Below are 17,163 nucleotides of genomic sequence, written 5' to 3'. Positions count from 1 at the left end.
ACACAAATGCCAAAACAGCAGCCAGCCAGCCCAGCCCAGCAGAGTAGGCGTGGCATTCTGTTGGGCTGTTGTGCAGAATTTTAGCAAGTTGCCTGCAATGTTTACGCCGGCATTTAATGCATTTGCAGTCCGGCCACAAATCGACAAATCCATCTAAACATGCAGCACACACACACACACACACACACACAAACATATATACACACACACACACACATATGCAGGCTAGATGCGAGAGACTGCGCTGTGCATGCAAATGACTTCCGGCATTTGGCAGTTGTTTGTTTAAGGCAAATAGCAACGATGGAAAGCGAGCAACTTAAATTTTGCACAATTGCCAAAAAGAAAATAAAAAAAAAAATGTTTATAGTAAAGCGAGTTGGGCACGCAGTTGACACGCCCACATGACAGGCCACTAATCTGCACTTGTATTGACATTATATGGACATTTGTAATTTCCGGTGTTGCCATTTTTATAACCTCTTGTGGCAGCTCATAAAAGAATATTTGCAACAATGCGTGGCACACACAATGACAACTGTGCCTTGTCCCTTTTTTTTTTTTTGTTGGCCAACACTAGGCTCAAGTTTTGTGTTAGCTCGTTAACTATTAAAAAAGGCAACGAGGGTGGCAAAATTCTATTTACGAGCTCGCTCGTAAAAGGAACTTGAATTTTATTTTATGCGCACACAATTTGAACGTCAATATGTTTGTGTTTGTGTGTGTGTGTGCCAACTAATGAGGCAACCCTAGCATACGCAACCCTAAAAAGTAACACACACACAATTTGAGTTTAGCTTATTGGCTATTAGCTTCATAAAACTGTCAAGTAATTTAAAGCCAAACTGCAAGCAATACAAATTCTCATATAAATTTATGAATTTACACACACACAGACACACAGCTGTGTACACCTGTTCGAGCGTAAAGCAATTAGCTAAATTGCAGCTCAGCGCTCGCAGGCCCAAACAGCTTGCGGCAACTTTTGCTAAATTGCAACATTTAACTTCTTAATGGGAAAATGCTCGCTCGGGCTGCAAACGCATTAAAGCTTGGCTTCAATTTGTGGGCATTGATTAAAATGTGCAGTTGCTTATTTTTTGGGGGCACCCGCATGGCTGCCACATGCTGAGTGCGGCAAGCTTGAAAGCAAAGTCAATATTGCGGCAAGCCAGAACTATTTGCATACAATTTGTTTTAAAATACAAAATAATCAAAGTAAATTGTTCAGCTAAGCATGCCACACACACAGACACACACAGACTGGGGCAAGCAGCAAGTGGCAAGTGCAGCTACTTAGCAAACATCAACACCTGTGTCATGTGGCATGTGACAGCAAATGGCCAGTAGTGGGTGGTGCTGGCTGGCTGGCTGGCTGCTGTGAGTGGTGAGTGGGTCTAATCAATTTACAACAGATCTGCAGCCAAAGGCGATTCCTTTTCCAGTGCCCTTTGGGGCAGTTCGTGTGGTTTTAACTTCATTATGTGATTTGTCTGCTCTTCGTATAATTGTTAACCAATTTACCGTTACAATTTGGTCTTTGCCACAAGCCGCACAACAACAAATCGCTCAGCGGCCAACAACAGTTGATTGTACAAATTATAATGCCGGCAATGTTATCAATTCAAAATGCTACTCAATTTACTCACTAATTATGCATATCCTCCTCACTTATCTATTGTTATCCTTACCCACGTTGTTGTTATTGTTGCCGCCAGCAGGTAAGCAGTTGTTCATTCGCTTTGAAAACATTGTTGCTGTTGCTGTTGCTGCTTTTGATTAACTAAAATGTGCATGCATTTGAATGCCAGAGAACACACACGAAATATATATGTGAGATAACATTCATTGTAAGCTTACAATTCTATGGCTATCACATATCCTAAAAAGCTCAAATAACAATCTCAAGGCAACTCACTTGCAATGCAAACGAGATAATTTTATAAACAAAACTATGGCATAAATTAATTTATGCAATTGCTAATAAAAGTTGATATAAATTCATTCTGCTTGGTTAGAGCTCCAAGTATAAACTTAGACATTTTTAAGTATTCAACAATTAGCACATTTATGTAATCAAAAATATTTACAAGTATTAATTGTATTTATATTAGTGAATGTTGTAAATGCATCTGCATTTAAAATTTGGCATTTCCAGCAATAACTATTGTTTCAGTTTGTCTACTTAAACAAAATATTAATTATATATTTATAAATCAAAGTGCAATTCTTTGCACTCAAGCTGAAAAAAAACAACAATCCAAGACATTATTATATTTTTAAAAAATATGAATCTTATAGCTGTTGGTTAGCTCTATAATTGTTGCTAAGATCGATTATGGAAAATTCTTTGTTTTCAAGATAATCGCAAAAATGGATGAAACCGTTTTTAGCTATCGCATCGTTTTGTTTACATTTATTTTATATTCTTAAAATATCAACCGAGATTTAAAAGAGCGAATATCAATGCATAACGACTCTCTCCAACAGAACTTTTGCACATTTTTGACTTTGCATTGAAATATTTGAATATGTGTTATGTAAAATATGTTTAAATAAGTTAAATATATAGGTTAGGTTAGGTTAGACCGGTAGGCCGCCATACAGTGGCCTCACATAGACAAGTTGGTCCAGTGTCGCCGGAGTCGGTCAAGGAAGCGTGTAGGGTGTGCTTAGCTCGTTGAATAGTCGCCGCTTTTGCGAACGTAAGCAGTGACAGGGACTTATCCTCAGCTGCTGCTTAGGTTGGGGATCCATGTTTGTTAAGAATTTGCTGTGCGCGTCCGCAATGCCGGACACTGCATACACAAGGTGCTTCCTAGGTCCCCTGATTCCTGGCTCGTTACATTTCCTGCAGTTGTCCTTCTATCAGGCCCAGTTTTTTCGCATGGGACGCTGATAGACAATGTCCCGTTAGTATCCCCATCAGAAGCCTACACTCCTTCCGTTGAAGTTGTATTAGGAATCTGGTTACACTCCTTCCGTTGAAGTTGTGAAAAAAACATACTGTTTAAGACTTTTAATTTTCTGACTGCGGTTTACCTTTCTGAAGAATTGCCCATATATAGTCTTTAATACTTTTCTCAAAATCTGTTATTGAGCTGTACGATGCTTTCTTCTAGTTTTTGAATAGCGTTTTTGTCAATCCTTAAAATACAATTTGATTTTGACGATAAGATCGTCTTAATATCAATATAGAATGATTCTATAATATTTGTTATAATTTATAAGCTCGCATATGCCTGCTCCTTGCTTTTAAATACTTTTATCAATCTATATAATACATGCTGGTCTTTTCTTATTTTCTTTTGAATTGTCAATCACATAAATATTTTTATACACATGGCAACTCTTTGATTATATGAGCTCATGTGTTCTAATTGCATATGGAAATTAAAATTTCTGAAATGAAATCAATTTGCGGGGGAAGTAGAAGTATCTGAATGTAAATTTTAGAAATCAAATTTAGCGCTCACAGCTCTTACACTCCCCGAGATTCTGCTAATAATACAGACAGACATATGGACAGAGAGACAAACGGACTTGTCTCAATCGACACAGTTTGTATTTTTGATTAAGAATATCGCTTTTGTTATATAAAACTAAATGAACGCTTTTCCATTTTTTATCAACTATGTCAAAGTGTATAAAAAGTAAAAATAAAGATTGAATTTTTTATTGCATTTTTGTATGCTGTTGCGAATGTAATAAACAAAACATTCGTTAAAAATTTCATGTCATTTCAATGCGAATGACTAAAAGTTGGCTGAAAACAAAGTGCAAGTTGGCTCTAGTTGCATTTGATTTATTCAAGTTGAATTCCCCAATGATGGCAGCTGACGGCTTTTAGTTTGTTTTAATAATTCAAATAGCGTCAAAGCTTTGCGAAATTCAATCTTGTAACCGCTCGACTAGATTTTAATTTAATTTAGAGCATGCATTAACTAATATCAAGCTAATTTGATGCAAATTGAAATTGAAAATGGTTATGCGCTTGGGCTGTCAGTTTCACTTTTGCAAATTGGCCGGCGCCGGCGCGCGCTGACAACTGCCATTGTGTTTAGCCTAATTAAAAATGCCACAAAATGTGGCACGCTGCAGTTCGCATGCATTATACAAAATGCAAATATTGCAGTTGAGCAATTTATGTGTGTTTACTTACCTGTGTGTATGTGTGTGTGTGTGAGTTTTGTTTGTTTAGCTGTTGCTGATAGCCGGGGCTTGGCTGAAAGTTTGTGACCTTTAATTATTTGGGGCAGGCTATAAAGAGCGTGGGGGCAGGCACTTTCGCTTATTGGAAACATATCGCTGGTGCTGGCGGTGGCGGCAACAAGCGCTGCGATGCTTTTAAGACGCGCACACATAAACATAATAAAAATAAAAATAATAATGATGCAAAGGCATGGCGTTGGAAATAGAAATAAATATTTATATGCGCGCCATCTATAAATTGAAAGGGCAGGGCCCCCAAAAGGGTTGAGCAAGAAACTAAGCGAGAGACAGGCGGACAGACAGCGAGACAGGTGAAAGGAGTACGCTGAGGAGGACTTATGAGCTTTGGCTGCTGCACACGGCATTTGGACTTGGACATTTTTACGATGTGATTTCGCATAACCACAACAGACGTGCAGACAACAACAACAAGCGAAAGAGAAAGAGAGAGGGAGTGGGAGCGAGAGCGAGAGCGCGAACGCGTGTGTGCAGACACTTTGGTGATAAACTTTGAAATTGCTGAGCATGTAGCACGTGTTTAGCTCTGTGTGTGTGTATGTGTGTGTGAGCTCGAAAATTTATTATACTCCAGCGGCACAAACGAATTCTAATAAGCGAAATGCGCCATTGACTTGACTTGAGAGTCGCTAATGTCCTGCAAGCAGCAGCAGCTTTCGAAAATCAAACGGAATTACAGGCCCGCATTACGTATACGCCCCCAAGCTTGCACGCCCCCACGCCCCAAATAGATGGGGCATGGCAGGCTGGCAGGCTGGCTTGATTTCAATAACTGTGCATGCATGACACAAGCCATTCATTTGCCGCAGGACACACACATATATCCTTGCCTGCCTTTTGTCGCACTTGAGTTGATTTAATTCAATTCATGGACAGACAATGATTGCGTCAATTGCCGCATGTTTATCATTGTGTCCGGAAATTGTGGAAATTGTATATAAGCTGAGTTTTCGCTCCAAATTGAGCGCATTATTTGACAGCGCGTCAGTCCTTGAGCGAGCTTGTTTACATAATGACCAAAGGGTTGCAAAGTCTTGGAGCTGTAACTTTTTTATTTTTTTTTTTTGTGTCTTTTTGTCATTTTGTCAGTTTTCTTTTCTAGCCACAACTGTGCCAATTAGTTGGACACATCGAACACCGCCCTGGGGTGCAATACAGCGCAGGTTTTCAATTACACATTATGTGCCACAGTAAAAACTTGTCCCTCCCCCAACCCCTCACCCAGCAGCAACTCAAATGCTGTCACAGAAATTGGATTTTCAACTGTATACGTTGCTTTTATGCTCACACACACACACACACCTCCCCTCTTATGGGCAGCTCGTTGACTTTTATGAACTTATAACCAAGAGCTCAGGCTGCAACCCTTTGGCCTGTTGCTCCGGCTCTGGCTCCGGCTCCAGCTTCGGCTCAGCCACTGCTGCTCGCTCGCTCCAACTGCTTATTATGTGGATTATTAGAGGGATTTACTTGCCTGGTTGCATGCAACAACCACTGCACCACCGAAAAAAAATAACAAGCCCTGTGTTTTGTCGTCTTAGTTTTTTTTCCTTTTCCTCCCTCCCCCTCACAGTCTCTCGCACATTTGTTTGTGTGCTGGCATCAATGACATAAATAAAAAGATTTACCCAGGATTTGGCATTGGGTAACCGCAGCAAAAATATATAAAAAACACACACACACACGCATACACATACACATACAAACAAGCCATGTGAGCTAACGCCTGTTGCCAAAGGTGCCGTCAATGTGGCAATGCCGTAAAAATCTCTCGACTCCAATTTTTACGTCTTGGGCTTGAGTTTTGTGTTTTGCTGTTCCTTGTTTGTTGTTTAAAGGGCTTGTCTGTTCACACACACACACTCGCGCGCATTTACATCAACATGTGATTTAGTTTGACACTAAAAGCTCAGCTAAGAGTTCAACGTTTGTTTGGCTGCGGCCATAAATTGATAAAGAGCTAATCGCTCAGCGCGCTCAACAATGTCTGCGGTTGATTCACTTGCCCCACTGATAAGACACAATTTCAATTTCCACGCGCCAACTTTGGCGTAAACAATGACGTGTCGCGGACTTTCACACGATGTCAGGCGTTTGTTAATTGGAAAAGTTGCCAAATCTATTTAACGACTAACTAATGCTCTCAACGAAAAGCCAAACAAAACAACTTATATCATAATAAATGTATAGTTTAATATTAAAGCATGTCTGGCTATACATATAATATAATATGAATAATGATAAGTTTGATAAACTCATAGATACTATTTCACTTTTTATTTTTACAATACAAAAGCTATAAGGCTCACATCAAAAAACATATGTTATGTTTTATAAACAGCAAAAATATAATCTATAATTACTGCTTTAGACCATTTATTCAAACCAAGCAAAATATTCAAAAAACATCGCTTATTGCATAACAATATTAGATCATAAAACTTTGTGCTGCTTTGTCAAATGTCAAAATATTTTATTTTGTTTATGCAAATTTCAAAGCTTATTAAAAGTGTCGTATGCTCGACTAGAGTTTGGAATCACTAGTGGAAAAATTCTAGTTAACAACAAGCAGCAACAGCCTTGAGATCGTTGACCCAGGCCTTGAAAAATAGTTTTCAACATATTTTATGTTGATTTATGACTTCCTAATAATATTTCCATATTTCGCTAAGAAATTTAAATCACGTCATAGCAACGAGGTGTAGTCCTTCCAGGCCCTAATATTATCAAAACCTTGGTTAACCGAGAAGAGTCGCATATTTTTAATTCTTCCACATTTTATGTTATTTAGAACTTTGCTTACTTTTAAAATATAAACTAATTCCATACAAGGAACTAGCGAGGAGTTTACTTACAATTTATTTGAATTTTTTATTCTCTATACTCTCTATTATAAATAGTGAATTGCCTCAAATTAATTTTAATCTAACATTCCATTCAAATAAAAATTGAATAAAAAATATATTAGATAGTAAGTACTAATATACAATTTAAGAATTAATTTATTCAATGCATATGCAAGATAAAATAAAAAATCATGTATTTATGATAAATATATAATATTTATTATTAATAAGAATAAGAAGTTTAACTTATAGCAACATTTCCATTTGTTTATAGATATACTCTATACTTTCTATAAATCTTTTCAAAACATTGCCATGATGAATAAAAAAACACTTTCGCTTTATAGTTTAATACATTTAATATAAGTCATGTGACATTGAATAATAATAAGTAATAATTCTTAGCTAGCTGATTATATAGTTTACAATGTATGCTTAATCAGTTGACCCCGTTGACCTGCATTGCAGTTCAGAGGGCAGCTGAACTTTTACTTTTTGAACACAAGCTGTTGTTTTTATTTTGTTTGCTGTGGCATCACGTGTTGTGTACTGATAAGGCGTCAAATTGTTTAAACATTTAGGATGGCAACTAGTTATTGTAGCCCAAGGACTGCTTGAGCACACGCCAGCGCGAGTAGGCAATGTCCCAGTCGAGGAAGGCGCCCACAATGTGGCGCACATTGCGGTCCGTGTCGTCATAGCCGGTGCGGCCATGCACCAAGCGCAGATTGTCAAAGGTGAGAATGTCGCCGGGTGTGGTTTTGAATGTGCAGGCCTGCTCATTGGCCAGACGCACAAACAGCGCCATGGCCTCGTACCAAGGACGCACCTGCTCCGCCGGAATGCTAAAGTGGCTATCACGCTGCGGCACGCTGTGGTTAATGCGCAAATAGCGACCGTGAACATCCAAACTGCAAGGCAGAGAAAGCAAAGAGATGAAGATAAGAGCGAATGCATGTGGATTGTAAAGGATTCAAATCATTTTTGTTCATTCTAAATAGAAATCAAATAAATAAATAAAGTGAATGCAATCAAAATAAAAATTCAAATTGAATTTACTCAATATCAAAATAATTCTTTAAGAATCTTTGCATATCTAAATTCAAGAATTTAATTTCAGTCGTTTCATTCTTTTCCATATTTCTGGCTGGGGCAACTTACTTGATAACCGGCGCACGCCAAATGTTGTGGAAACTCAAGCCCTTCTCACTGCCAATGTCCGCCCAGTCCACGGGCGTTTCGCTGAGCATCTGGAAGGCCTTGGGATGCTCGGCGCGCAGCAAATCGGCGACATGAAAAGCATCCGTGAGCAGATTCCAGCCACCAGGTGAATCCGATTGCTGCAGCGTATGCAGCAAAGTGATGCTGGGCTTGTATTCAAAGTAGGGCATGTCCGTATGCAGTGGCAGTGGCTGCGCCAGATATGCGTAATTGCTGGCGCCCGGCTGAGCGCTCACATGCCACTCATGGCCGTAGGTAGTGCGTCGCATAAAGCCGACGCGCTGGCAAAGCGTCTGCAGAACATTCAGCTCCAGCGGCGCCTGCCGGATCATTGCCAGACCATAGACCGCCAACTGTTGCAGCCACTGCAGCAGCGCCTCGTCGCTCTGCAGCAGCTCCTCATAGACGAACTCACGCTGTATTTGTGGGTACTGCTGACGCGACCAGTGACGCGGCTCCGGCCTGTAGCAGTCGCTTAAGTAGCGCTTGCGATTCGCTGGTGCAAAGTCGCGCGCTTGCAGCCAGCTCAGCTCAAAGCTGGACTGATGCTCGTCGCTCCAGTCGATATGCAAACGCTGCGTGTCCACGCACCAGCTCAGCTCACGCACCTGCACTTTGGTGTGCCAGCCATGTGGCAAGCGACTGCGCGTCTGTGGCAAGTAGCAGCTCTTGCATTGGCAATTGTCGCGCAGCCAAATCTCTGGGAATTGCATTGCCGGCTGCTCGTGTCCGCCCGCAGCTCGCAGCAGCACCAGCTGCTGCTGCTCATCCCGACTAACGTGTGTGATCTCTGGCAGCATTTTGTGCAAAGCGAAGACAACCGCGCTTCAAGGCAGTCGCATTAAGAATGAGCAGTGCCCGCTGCTCATCGCTATACATGAGAGTTTGGGACACGTGGCCCTATAGCGCTCGCCTGATGCTCGCTTATCAATCCTTTGTGATAGGCAACTTGTCTGTTTGTGCTTAGCTCAGCATTATATTTTATTCATTTCAGTCTGTTAAAGACGAGCGCGCCTTAAAGCTTGTCATGCCACCCCCTTGAGTTGAGTTAAATTAAAAATGCAAAATTAATTTTGCGCAAAATCTGCAAACGCCTGCAATTCAGCATAATTGTTGTCATCAATATGCAAAAGCATCCAACGTTGCTGCTGACGTGTCAATCATTGTTAGGCGCATTGATCACTCGCTGCCATGCATGTTGCATGTTGCCCCCATCTTGCTGTTGATTGCACCAGCAACAGCAACAGCAGCGAAACAATAAACAACGGAGTCTATAGCGCGATTTTTAATTATCACTTTCGCATTTTATGCTGTTGTATTGTTGTTAACATACACAGTCAGCTCACTCTCTCGATGTCTCTCTCTCTTCCTCTCATTCTCTCTGTGTGTTCTGTAAGTGAACGTATCTATCATCTATCGCCTCGTATCGTTACATTTCCATTTTGCATTCAACATTTTCCCTTTTCACGCCCAAAACAATGCAGCGCCAGCAATGAATGCTCAGCTTTTAGCTTTGCCAAGATGATAATACACTAACCAACAAAATTAATGCCAAGCGGTCATGTTGCTGATGTTATAAATGTGAGAAAGTAATTTATTAAATTGCACATTTATTTAAGAAAGTAAATCAACTATGTGAACTAGAATTACTAAAATATAAATTATATTTTTAGTTTTTAATCTTAGTTCTGCTTATAATATTTTTGTAGCAATACACAATAGAATGAGTTTTTTAGTATGAGTTAAAATGTATATATAATGAAAAGAGTACATGCATAACTTTCTCATTTGTCGGCCGATTTTTATAAACAATGGCATGTATACTGCTCGAGAAAATTCAAACTTTATGCTCAATATGTTAAACTATTTTTTACAGCGATGCAGCAGATTTAAAAACCTTGCATAGATTAGCAATAGGAATAACAATTCATTACATTTAGTTAGGAACTATTTGTACTAAGCGCAATTTCAATTTATGCTTTAATAAGATATATATAGACACCAAAATTATTAGAACAAAATATATGATGAGCTCATTTTTTGTTACTTGATAAGAAATGAGCTCATCATATTTATTTATTTATATTCGTTGTATTATTCTTATTTAATATATATGCATTTTTTATTTAAATTAATTGTAGTCTGTTTAGTCTTACGAACAGTTTAAAAGCGAATACAACATTCGTGCTAAAAACAACTTTGTTATTCATTTGCACATTTCTATGGAATATTAAACGCTTTGTAAGCAGCAGCAGCAACCAGAGACAGCAGAGCCAAGAGGCAGAGCGCCCAAAGCCAGCAACTTTATTGTTTTCAATTAAAAACATTTTGCATGCAAAACATTTACCAAGCATACACGCATACTTATAAATAAACATGTGCGATCCACGGGCCCACGGCCCAAGCTTCAGCCAAAACAAATCCCAATTCGCGTGAGCCTGAGAGCACAAAAACGAATTCATCTGAAACGCACAATTGCAATGAAGCAAATGTAATGAGGTGTAATGAAAATGCATTCAACTGTTCTCTGTGACTGACAGTTTTCCACCTGCACTTAACAATAATCACAATCAACAGCTACAGTCAACAACAGCAGCAGCAGCAGCAACAATAACTTAAATGTTTGTCAAACAGCTTGCAACTGGCACAGTGGACTGACAAGGCTCAAATACTTTGGCTTTGTCCGCTGGGCGGCTTTAAATGCATTGCCTAGCTTCAATATCAATTACATAATCAGCTCAACTTAATTGAGCCTTAGTCGGTTTCACTAAGCTGCTTAATAAATCATTGTTTAGTACAAAAGCCAACCGCAAAGTTACATCACTTGTGTAAATTAAACAATAAACAAAACCGCAAATGCAATAATAGTTCAACTCCCAAATTAAAAGCAAGAGCAGCTAGACTATTAGTTATGGTTACTTTCGATAATATAAATAAATATTAAAAGGGTTGAAGCAACGTAATAAATTATTAAATTCAGAAGTTTATTTATTAATTATGTGAGCTTTGCTTATTGCTTACATAGTCTGTTAAGCTGATCGTGTAGAGCTATGTTAATTAACATGAAGCTCAAACTCACTATCATCCAAGACATATAACCCACTATATGGTTTGTGTCTAGGGTATAGCTGGTATCAATAACAATGCAAACCAATTTGTTTGCCATTTATGATTATCAAATTAAATCTAGAGCGAGCGCCCAAAATAAATGCAAATCAAAATGCGCTGGTTTTCGCAAAACCCAAAAGCCACTCAACGCGTTGACATTGTGTGGGCCAAAACGCAAACGTTAACGCAAATGTAAACGTAAATTGTATTTGGCGGTCGCCAACTAACTGAATGCTTAAATTATAAACTGCAAAAGCGCAACAAAGCGGAAATACCAAAAAAGGCGTTGGCGTTGTCGTGGGGCGAGGGGCGGGGCCCACTAACAATGCGGGCTAACGGGCAATATGGCTAACGGTGTGTCCACAATGGGCGCGCTTTAGGCCTAATTAGCCTCGTGGGCAGGCAAACAGCATCAAAAGGACGCGAGAGCGTATAAATCCGCAGCTGGAACTGGTAAGGCTCTCTATAAATAACAAAGCTGCAACGCATAATTAGGCAATGTTGTTGTTGTTGTTGTTGTTGGGCACACTTGAAATAGCGCAAATTGGCGCATTTGTGGCTCAGGGCCACGCCCACGAAGCAGCCATTGTCGCAGCAACTGCACTTCCGCCTGGCTTAGGCTTAGGCCAACCCACCCAAAAATAAAAGTGCGCGCTCAAGACGCGAGCACTTGGCCACAGTGGGACACATAAATAAATGCGCCACAAAATCCGTAAATATGATTAAGTGCTAAATTTATTTACAGCTCCCCTGTTGCCTTTAAACGAAGGAGGGAGAGAGAGAGAGAGTGAGAGCTGCTTTAAAAAGGCCTCAGGCTCTGGCAGGCGGCCACCTGAAGCCACCGGAAGCCGCGTGCCAGCCCAGCCACCAGCCAGCAGCCACTGAGTCAACATTGCTACCGTTACCAGTACCGTTACCGTTGCTCCGTTGCATAGCTCATGGGCTATGAAATGTCAGCTGGCGGGCAACTCGATTACAATTATGTGCGCGTGCTAATTGCACTTTAAACGCGTCCGAGCTTGTCACGGCAACAACGCTTCACATCCGCTTCACCTTCATAATGCCCAAGTTGCGCACATTCGTTGCCACTGCCACTTCTACATATTTTTCATGCAACTTTTCAATTTTTTTCTCTATATTTCTCTACATTTTTTTTCGCTGACATTTCCTCTAGCCGAGCTTACAACTACATAAATTTGCAAACATGATGTCGCCACTGCGGCGTATTATGCCTCACACACACACACATACACATACAGATGCATAACTGTGTAAGTTGGCTGGCTCGCTGGCATTGCTGGCAGTGCGACTTGTACTTATTATAATAGCCTGCCACAGCTTTCCAGTTGACGTCATTCGCCCCACAGCAGCCGTAATTCAAAGTGACGCTAAATTTAGTTTAATACACATGCAATACAATGGTTCAAAATGCCAAGATTTTTATACATAATTCACTTAAGGATTAACGAACTTGCAATATTAATAGTTATTTAGCCATTAACGTATATTTAATGAATAAAAAAAAACTTATTAAAAATTTCAAAATATTAAAGACTATTGCGAAGACTTACTAAGCGCTGAATGCTATATATATATATATTATAACTATTTTGTTGCTAATAAATATTATCATAGCTCATATGTAGAATTTAGCAGATTAGAAATGTTATTGAAACTCTGTAAATCATTAACATTTACTATTATGTATATCTGGCAGCTACTGCTTACTAAAAGCTGAATGATATAATATTAGCGCAGTAGGAAGCTCCTTTAGCAATATTAACAGCCACTTAGTGATTAAACATAAATGTTAAAAATATTATTCTTATATAGTATATGATACTGTCGTATAGCTGGCAACATTATCTACGCTTACTAAATGCTGCGACATTTGGATTAAACTTTTAAATCAATTTGAAATACTTATATTAAATGTAATTTAATTTAGATTTAAAAACTTTAAAAATAACTCATAGCTAAAATTAAGTAGATTAGACTTATATTTAAAACTCTGCAAGTGATAATGTTATTGTCATTAACATTTACTGCTATTGCTTATAGCTAGCAGCTACTGCTTACTAAAAGCTAAATGCTATTGTATGAGCTTAATATGTTGCTGCATTATGTTTTGAAAGCTGCTTGTGTCTGATTTAAGTTTCTTCTGTAATCAAAGCCTAATCTGATTAGTTTTCATAAAACACTCAGTACATATTTGGCTTTTTTCAAATTAGAAAATCTGTTTTTCCCAACAAAGATTCATATTAACACATTAGACACTCTGCTGAATACCACAGTGCCTGGCTGCTTGCAACATAAATAGCTCAAATGGCTGTCAAGGTAAGAGAATGAGCGAGAGCGTGCAAGCGAAAGCGAGTGACTGAGTGAGGGAGGGAGGGTGTTGGATAAATGTAAGGGCAGCAAGTGGCCCCTATAATGGCTCAAGGCGTAAGTCCATATCCGTACGCCCGTTGCCATTGTCCGTTCGTGCTGCCGCCCCGCACAGTTTGGCTGGTTGAGGGGCTTTTGGCTCGTTTTTGCTCATTTACACCTTTTATTACGTATGCGTGCGTCGGTGGCAAAAGCAAAGTTTGCAGTTTAGTTTGCCATTAAGTTGGCTATAAGCACTGGCCAGAGTTGAGCCAACAAGCCTGCTTTCTATTCATATGCAAAACTACTTAGCGAGGGTCGTCACATCAGTTACGACCAGCACATAAGACAATGCCAAAGTAACTTTTGCAGACGACCAGCATATAATCAAAGTCATGCATTTATGGCTCACACACACGTAGTTCACACATGTATGTATGTGTGTGTGTGCTGTCAAAACCGAAGTTCAGTTGCCACTACTTTGGTTGCATGTGTCTTAGACTAAGGCGGCAGCCAGCGGGCAAAACTTTTTAATGCGAAAAGTGCAAAGAAAGTGCACACAAGCACACACATACACAAACACACACATACGCACACACACATGTCATTTTGGCTGGCCAGGCAGCAGGCTGGCTCCCCTACGCTGAAAGTCACTGCATTTTAATTTACTGCATACCTTGAGGCGCGTTTCGCCTTTGCCTCGCATGCCAAGTGGCAAAGTCCAATGTACGCTGACTTGTTGCCACACACACACACACACACACACAAGCATACACTGGCACTGTTGACAAAGTGGCGTTGCGTTTTGCATTTTACTGCAAATTAAAGGATTTCTTTTGCCTTTTTGCGAGCTGACAACTTAAGATACTTAGGCATAAAAAGCCTGTCATACTTGCAGCATGTCTTGTGGCCACATGTGTGCTTATGTATGCGTGTGTGTGTGTGTAAAGAGAATTAAGTGCGCTGCGCTTTGTTGAAAATCACTCGAAACAAAGCCAAGAGCTGCTGCGGGCCTGCCAACTCGTCAACCCTCAACTCCCACCCACCACCCACAGCCCAACTCGCTCTCCTAGTGCTTGTGGCATTGCATGGGGTCGCCCCGCTCAGTGCGTTAGCCACGCCCCTTGCCAACACCTTTTTCGCCTGCGTCCATTTTATTATTTGTCTTGATTATTATTTTCCATTTGCGCAAAATTAAAATACAACAACAATAACAAAAAAAATTGTGTAAAAAAAATCATAAAAAATATTTATATACATACTATGCGCCATTCAACCGCAAAGCAACAACAATACGCAGCGTAGTACGAGTAGGGGAAGGGAGAGGGGGAGAAATTGTAGGCTGTGCATTATGTGAAACTGAAAACTTTTCATCAAAAATCAGCCAAGGGCTATGCTGGACGTGCCACAGAGTCGTGTGGCAAGCAGGCCTGTCGCACAGCGCGCCCCCAACTCTTGCAACATCTTGTCGCAAGGCCTCTGACAGCTTGTTCGCTTTGGTGTGACAAATCAAAGACTAACACTGCGCTTTGGTTAGAGCTGGGCAACGCACGCTCCAACGACTGTGACCAGCAGCCGAGTCCGAGTCCAAGCCTGTAACTGAGCCTTGCTGCAGTTGGTGACACCTCAGACCAGCTTGGAAGACCGCCTGACAGCTGCGGCTGCTTAATGGCAAATGTTAGACGCTGCTCCTGCTGCTGCCGCATTGTGAGCCTTAAAGTTGTGAATATTATACTCATGCATGAATAGCCAGAATACAAAGCCATCTAAAGATGAAAAGATTACATTTCAGGCAAAATAAATCTTTTTTTTTAAAGCGCAAGCAAGACAAACAGCTGGCTGCTTATATAAATTGAAATGTGTTTAACCAGTTTACAAGTTATAACAACTACTTTTAGCTAAATATTTAAAGCCTCAGGCATAGATTTAAATAAAACAAAATCTATCAAAAATTAGCATACGCTATTGCTCTAACTTAAATAAATGTATATCATAACTCTTATATTCTACCATAGTCATATTTATAACTTCATTGTAATTGAATTGAATTCCAAATCGGATGAGTTTCGACCAAGTTATCTAAAGAGAACATTGAAAATATACTTTAAGTCATAACTTATCAACTAAGAGCGAGCGCACATTTATATTTAAGCTTTATTCTTGAAAAATAAAAATAGATCTGTTGAATATCGGATGAAAAAAAAAGCAAAATGTTTTTAAGTGATTTAGAAATCTTTTTTTTATCAAATATCACAATTAAATTTTTCCCATATACCATAAAATATTTGATGCTCTCATAGATCTACAAACTCATAGTCAGAATACTACTACTAAAAGTACATTTTTCATTAAAAAATAAAAACAATTTGCATACCTTTTTTTATATTTTTTATATATGTATACACTACATTTATGTGTATTTATTTTAAATGCGGCTCGCCTCTAATCAGAACGCGCCTGCAAACAATGCAACGTCCCTTAGCAGCAGCAACTCACCCTCATTAGGGGGTGCGGGTGCAGCAGCATTGTAATGAAAATAGGGGGGGCAGCGTCTGTTGCTTGTAGCTTTTGGCATTGTTGCTGCTGCTGCTGCTGTTGCTGTTGCATATGCGATGCTTTATGTGATGTTTTCCTTTATTTTTTGCCATATATTTTACCCAGCACAAATTTATTTGCGACTGCAATTCCAATTCCCGTTGAATAAACCGCATAGCCAACCGCTGCTCCCCCCACCCCCTTCCGACTATATCTAGCTGCTGCATTTTGTTATTGTTGCGGCGGCTGTAACTTTGGTTAATGCTTTGCATTTTGTGGCCACAATAGCAACAAGGCAAATGTTTGCCGTTTTGGCTTTGCCGTTGCCTTGGCTTAAACTTAAAGCGCAAGCAATTTGTCAAGGCTTTAAAGGCGGCCCCCACCAACTGCTGCTGCTGCTGCTACTGCTGGCAGTGTTAATTGTTTTTTGTTAAGTTTTTAATAACTGTAGGCAGCAGCAACAGTAAGAGTAACAGTTTGAGCTGCCATCAGTCTCATTATTTATTTGTAATTTAATAAACCAAGTGCTTGACGTTCGCTCAATGCGGAATTGCTTTAGGCCTGAGAGCAACATTAACGGATTGAGCCACACCCCCATAGCCATACCCATACCCATACAAATACACACCCGCTCCTCTAGCTGGTCCAGGCTCATTGATTTTATGAGCAAAAGTTTAGATTTTTATGAGTTGACTGCCGCAGGTCGACGTCAGCTTGAATTTATTTGCCGCTGTGCATATTTTAATGAGGCATTAAAGTCTGAATTACACACACACACACACACATGTAATTTATGAGCAACTAAATATTTGTACAGTCAGTGGGCTAGTGGGCGTGGCAGCGTTTGCCGTTTTTA

General features: G+C 39.8%; 1 protein-coding gene across 1 annotated transcript; it reads right to left on the bottom strand.

Annotated features, from left to right (window-relative positions):
• Window positions 1–7,527: 7,527 nt before the first annotated feature.
• On the bottom strand, window positions 7,528–9,097 carry LOC108594713 (gamma-butyrobetaine dioxygenase). Its single transcript, XM_017979852.1, has 2 exons — window positions 8,238–9,097; window positions 7,528–7,987 (listed from the first exon to the last, which is right to left on the bottom strand). Exons 1-2 carry the CDS (start codon window positions 9,095–9,097, stop codon window positions 7,666–7,668), a joined length of 1,182 nt encoding a protein of 393 aa, XP_017835341.1. The 3' UTR covers window positions 7,528–7,665.
• Window positions 9,098–17,163: the final 8,066 nt, after the last annotated feature.

Source organism: Drosophila busckii, chromosome 2R (genome assembly GCF_011750605.1).
Source record: "Drosophila busckii strain San Diego stock center, stock number 13000-0081.31 chromosome 2R, ASM1175060v1, whole genome shotgun sequence".
Taxonomy (NCBI): Eukaryota; Metazoa; Arthropoda; class Insecta; order Diptera; family Drosophilidae; genus Drosophila; species Drosophila busckii.
Note: the sequence above shows the minus strand (reverse complement) of the source record. Positions and strands in the feature narration are given on the sequence as shown.